This window comes from Fulmarus glacialis, unplaced genomic scaffold (genome assembly GCF_000690835.1).
Source record: "Fulmarus glacialis isolate BGI_N327 unplaced genomic scaffold, ASM69083v1 scaffold9177, whole genome shotgun sequence".
In the NCBI taxonomy this organism is placed as follows: domain Eukaryota; kingdom Metazoa; phylum Chordata; class Aves; order Procellariiformes; family Procellariidae; genus Fulmarus; species Fulmarus glacialis.
This window is the reverse complement of record NW_009221241.1, coordinates 63,713-69,712: the sequence shown is the minus strand read 5'-3', so window position 1 is coordinate 69,712 and position 6,000 is coordinate 63,713. Positions and strand designations below refer to the sequence as shown.

Below are 6,000 nucleotides of genomic sequence, written 5' to 3'. Positions count from 1 at the left end.
AGCAGGAATTCAATGGCAGGATTGCAAGTTTTTCTAACCTACCAGCCACAGAGTGAACAGTAGTGACCACCAATTGGTGTCATTCCTTGGAGGGGTAGTGTTGCACCAGCTCCTTCCTAGGAAAGGAAGAAGCAATGGGAAGTAAGATGAGCTTTTGGATAAGCTATGACCACAGCTGAAAGGGCTATATTATTTTCAGTCAGGTAAGTAGGACGGATTTTTCACTCCTGGATTTTTGGGAAGCATGAAGAAAGTAGATAGCCAAAGTAGTTCTCCGATGTTTTTGGAAGCTCTTCTTTTTTAATTAGCTCACCTATGTTTAGAGCAATATGGCTAGAAACATTTTTCAAAGTCTGCCTCCTCAGCACTCTTGTCCTCTTCCCAGTTTGGGGACCTTCCGCAGTCTGGCAGAGCGCAGTGCCGCAGCCCGCGTCTGAGGCACGCGGGAACAGATGGGCCAGGGCTTGATGTACGGTGCTTTGCTATGAGCCAAATGCTGGCCTTGGTGTCTGCAGCTGAGGACTGAAGTTGCAGTCTCAAAGCTAACGCTCTGCTTCACGTGCTGGCATTGCACATCAGAAGTTCTGATAAAATCAAGTAAAAATATTACCAGGAGCCCAATACCCTCCAGATGTTTTGCTGTAAACTTCACGTAGTTCAGTATAGCGCCCTGTGTGGGATGGCCACAAGCCCAGCGGTTATGTGTGGGGCCAGAGAGACCTGCTGTGCTGTGTTTGAAAGACCCACGACCCCCACCCCATCTCACTGTTGTAGAACAGGAACTAACAGGATTCCTCAAATAAGAAGCAAAGAGACTTTCCTGGTCTTTCCAGTCAGCAGAGGAGAACCTTGGTGTACTCAGAAGAATAATGCTGTCTGGGATAAGATAAAATCAGTACATTGAGCTAGACAATGTCAATTAGAAAAGGTCCCGAGGCAAGTCCTTCCTGTAAGGATATGAAGATTGCGTCCCTGATGCCTGGACGCTCACTGATGCGACGCAGTTGGACTTCCTGATCATTTCCTCCATGGGTAACGTGGGATAGTAAGCCAGGTAGAAGGCCAGTGCCCCCACAAAACTGTCTCCAGCTCCCTAGAATAAAATAACAAACAAGTTTAAGCGTACTCACACAGGGAAACAATTCGGATGCATTTACTGGAAAGACAAAAGTTGCAGCACTGATTGCAGGAGTCAGGAAATTGTTCGGGGGTTGAGTTCAATTCACTTTTCTACGCCTAGGAAATTCTGCCATGTTAAACTAATGCCACGATACTGTCTTTGTGCCCAGCTGTTGAATCAAGGTACACACTATAATATGGCTTAAATTTAAGAAAAAGAAAGGCAGGAGAGCTACAGTTCAGCAGCATGCTGTTATAAACATTGCTTTTGAAACTTCCTGTTGGAGTGTTCGATTCTGATTTCTCAACCTGAATGTTTCATTAAAACTATTTTTCTCTCATTTAACTTCTGTTTTTCATAAAGGGCAGTGGTATAAGGGACAGAGAAAAGGGGAAAAAAATAAGCCATGTGGCTTGTGGTGTCTGCAAATTCCTAGTTGCAGAATGATACATTTTGATACCTTCAGAACTTAGCTGTTGTTCATTAAAAAGGTCCCCCTAGCGAAGGTCTATGCTATGTCTATCACGTAAAGCACTCTTATTCCTGGGGCAAGCTTTCCCACCTGTGCTGAGTTTGACCATGGGGGTGGAGGACAGTCACATTCACCTGGAGCTCTGGCAGCCGTGGCCCTCCTGAGCTACCCGTCCCCGGGCCGTGTCTCCCAGGAGAGCTGCCTGAAGCTCTGCCCACCCCACGCAAGCCCTCGGCAAGCAGAGAGTATACGCCTTCCCCGCGCGGGCGCTGGCCGTGTCCCAGCTTGCTCTGACCCTCTAGCCCAGATACCACTAGTTCTGCTCTGATCAGCAGGGAATGACAACTGTTTGCCTCCTGAGTGCTTTTTAACAATAACTGTTGTTTTGCGATGTTCACTGCTCTGTAGTGTCCCCAACAACTGGCAAAATGAATCATTTTTAACTTGATTTGCTCATTTCATTCCACGGTGTCCCTTCTCCTCCTCCCCTAAAACTGGCTTGATTTCTAAGGCCAGACTGATAACAATTCTTGTTGGTACCATAAAACTGGTTCTAAGGTCCCCTTTTTTAATCATACTTTTATACCAGTAAAAGCCTTACACTGGACACACTGATACTATTTCATTCAAGAACCAGCATACGGACTGTCTTCCCTGAGGGGTTTTGCCTCTGTAGTTGTAATAAATAGGCCCCAAGAGGCATGGGACAAGAGCAAAGGGCCTGGAAAATGCTAGTTAAGATAGCTGCGCAAAATTTCTAACTGGAAGTTAAGGCTAGGAAGTAATTTTCCGAGTTTGAGTTCTACTGGTTCTCAGTGTTAAACTCCTACTTACCCTAAAATCAACTGCATATAATATCATTCTGGCAAAAAAATACCATTTCCACAGAAATCTGTTTGTAACATTACAAGCAGCTGACAGGGCAGAGCAGTGTGGCAATTGCAAGGGAACCCTAAAGGGGGTGAGGGCAGGATATGGGTGCCCACGCCATGCCGTGTCTCTCGGTGCCCAGCCCTTCCACAGCAGCTGTTTGCATTGGTGTTCCCAGTCAGGAAACTCCCTGCTTAACTCTTGCTTAGCCTGAAGTTTGGACGCTGTCTTCCATCGCCTTCACAGCGGGGTACGATGTAGAGTGTCGCCTGGCAAAGTACAAGTTAATAAGAGAAGTTGTACCCCAGCTGTAGCAGCACCTGTTTCAACAGTTCTGTATTCCTGAACACACCAGGGGCAGGTGAAGGTTTTTATCAATTTCTGCTTGGCCTTTGTCTCCCTTCTGGTTTCCAGAGTGCTCCCACAATGGCAGGTGGAGCAGGAGCAGGTGACTGCTAGTTAAGCATTGCCAGTGTCTTTTGTCTGAGGCATAATACAAAAATCTCCGGCCCATCTCAGAGTTTATAATCTAATCGGTGCATGATTAATTAGTAAAGCTATTTTGGCACTGCTGTTACAGAGAGAAGTAACATTTCAGCAAGCAGATCTGTTGTGCTGTAGCTCTAGCAGGAAGAACTCGTGATTTTTACCTCAAATATTTCTCATACAGTGATCACTGGGTAACGGAAGTGGCCAAATATTATTTTAATGAGGAATACTCAGAATATCTGATATCAAATAGCATAAACTATTACCCGGCAGCAGCATGGAGCAGAATAATGTCTTTTTGATCTTTTTTTTTTAATGGAGGTAACTAAATACTGCCCCAAATAATTGCTGCACTGTTTGCTATTGGAGCAAAAAAAGACTAACCACACATCACCCAGGTCTTAGTTTGGATGATGGCGAGATGGAACGTAAGTTCTCCCTGCAATGTTACTGTACCTCTCCACTTGTGGGTGATGCTCTGAGGCTGAGAGACAGCTGTAGATCTCCCTTTTGGCGAGGCTGAACAATGTTAAATGACTACAAAGGTGGAAAAGGGGATGAACAGCAGACTTCTATGCAGAATGGAAAAAAAACCCTAGTATTTTTTTGCAAGAGGAAAGATTACAGGATGATTGGAGAATATACAGAAGGATTTGAAGCCAGTAAACTTTTGCTGAAATCCTTACTTCCCGTACACAGACTGAAGCAGTATCTCTAAAGCTCAGCTACTGAGAGTATCATAAATTCAGTTTTTGGTAAGTAAACATTTTGTGTGGGGAGTGTTTTCAATGTAGGAGCTACTACACTGAAAACAGCGGCATGCATCAGACTGATTATGTAGATACCCTGTTCAACCTTGCTTCCGGTCTGTGCAGCCATGACTGGTCAAACATGACTTAAAGAGCAATAGCAGAGCTGATTCAGCTGCAAGGTTAACTGCAATAAGATCTATTTTCGGCTTACAGAAACAGACCTTCCCTCTTTGGTATTGTGGATTAAACTACATAGGGTTTGGTAGATTCAGAAAAGGTCAGCACAGAACAGAAGAAGGAACAGGCTCAGAGTGAAATCAAGATTATCCAAACTCTGGATTAGCAAATATTAGCTTTACATTTAGCTGTTTCAAAACCTGCTATAAGAAAAAAAAAAAATCCTACTTTGCAAAAATAATGAATTTTTAAAATGACCAGTAAGGTGCATTTATTCTGCCCACTGACAAAATATAAACACAGAATATGTAATATTTTACATTCTTCAGCATTTGTCTTCCAGGAATCCTAATACATTGCAGACTTTGAGATAATCCTCACATCCTTGAGTGCCTGGAGACAATTCATTCCATAATTATAAAATTATAACTTGTTTAACCTTTCTCTAAAGCAGGAGATGCTAGTTTGTATGAAATAAAGAATTGGATCAAAAAATCTGTCTGATATAGCGTGGCTAGTTCTGAAATGCAAATGTTACGGTTTTGACTAAGTTATATGGTTTTGAAGCAGTTTTGAAAACCTATTTATATTCTGTGCCACTAGTCTGGAAGGTCCTTGTTTTCCTGTGTGTCTGGAAAAGGGCATTTTTGTTTGTTACAGTCCAGCACTGATTTGAGATTCTGTGCCTCTAGAGAAGAGAAAACCCGCGAAAACACTTCTATTTATACCTTAGCTTTTGTTAGTCCTAATTTGTCAGAAGCTGGTTCACAACTTTAGTATAACTATTTTTATACGAAGCTGCCCTGGGAAGCTTTTTAAGGAAAGTGCTTTCTAAGTGGAAACTATATTGTTCAACAGTCTTTCCAGTAAGTAAAGCATTTTTCAGTCAATCATGCGTAGAATAATAGGATGCATTTCACTTACACCATAAGATGACTTGTTCACCAAAAACATTTGGAGGCCAAGAGGCCAAAAGCTACAGTTCACAGTGTCACAGCAGTTGCACTGCCTTGTTCCAGGGCAACCTCTTGCTCAGCCTTCGCCCTTCCAGCCTGTCCTCTTGGGCAAGAGTAATGGCAACCATGTGAGAACAGGAGGGGGCTCTGGCTCCTGAAGCCTGACGTTGTTACCGAACCTCAGAAAACCTTCCTCGAGTGATTTGTCAAGAAGTCATGGTCCATGTGCGCTCTGTGTATTACATGGACTCATTCCATTAAATACATTGTAATAGCATGTAACCGAGTCCTAAAAGGAGTGATGTGTTGTATAGCAGTACAAGAGAAACATTAGGCATGCCTGTAATGATGAATTCTTCGTTCAGTGAATAAATCAAAACATCAATCCAAAAGCTGTCAAAAACTGCATTATAATGTGGAATCAACGATATTGCTTGCAATGATGCTTATAGTCTCCTAGAAGCATTCACAGCAGTGCACAAATGAACGAAGCCTGAGGATTACACTGATGTAGTGCAGTCTAAATGCATGGCAATGCAGAGATGCCCAACTCCGTGGAAGGAACAGGGCCTTGGAGAATTCCTGTTGTATTTATAGCTCTCCATAATCATGTGATACGGGATTATGCTAAGGATGTTATCGCTCTGTGTCACATCTGCTCAACATTCCTAGCTGTACTGCTGCCTACTCTGTACCCGAACTACAAATTAGCCCTACGTAATGCAAAAATATCTGTCAGCGAAGACACTCACTTTCCATTCCTTGTAAATGGGGAAAGCCTATGTCTCCCTACAAGAATCCCAGGGGTGTGCTTTGATGAAAGGTTACTAGTGGAACTGGAGAAACATTTCCAGCCTTTGGGATATATCCAGACACTCTTGTGCCAAGAGGGTCTATGTCTCAGCTAAGAGATAATTTCAGCTGAAATGCTCAGGGAGTAAAATATCCCTTGGTAGCAGTGGTTGAATCAGTTATGCAGCTTTTTTTTTTTTTTCTTTATTTTTATGATTTCCTTCTCCCTGAAAGAGCCCATGTTTATCCTCTATATGTGATGGAGAATGGTTTATTTCTGGAAATGTTACTGGCTGTTTTTTTGACTTTTGCATTTATTTGCCTGTGCAATACTTTTTTGTTGTTGTTTTTGGGGAGTTTAATATTTCCCCC

General features: G+C 42.9%; 1 protein-coding gene across 1 annotated transcript in view; it reads right to left on the bottom strand.

The window, feature by feature from the left end:
- Positions 1-919: 919 nt before the first annotated feature.
- The window catches only part of RBKS (ribokinase), a gene marked incomplete at its 5' end in the record, with an annotated part of 50,441 nt that continues 45,360 nt past the window's right edge, over positions 920-6,000 (bottom strand). Inside the window, one exon of the mRNA XM_009581024.1 lies at positions 920-1,093. Within this exon, the coding sequence (XP_009579319.1) occupies positions 920-1,093 (174 nt within the window). The remainder of the gene's footprint in view (positions 1,094-6,000) is intronic.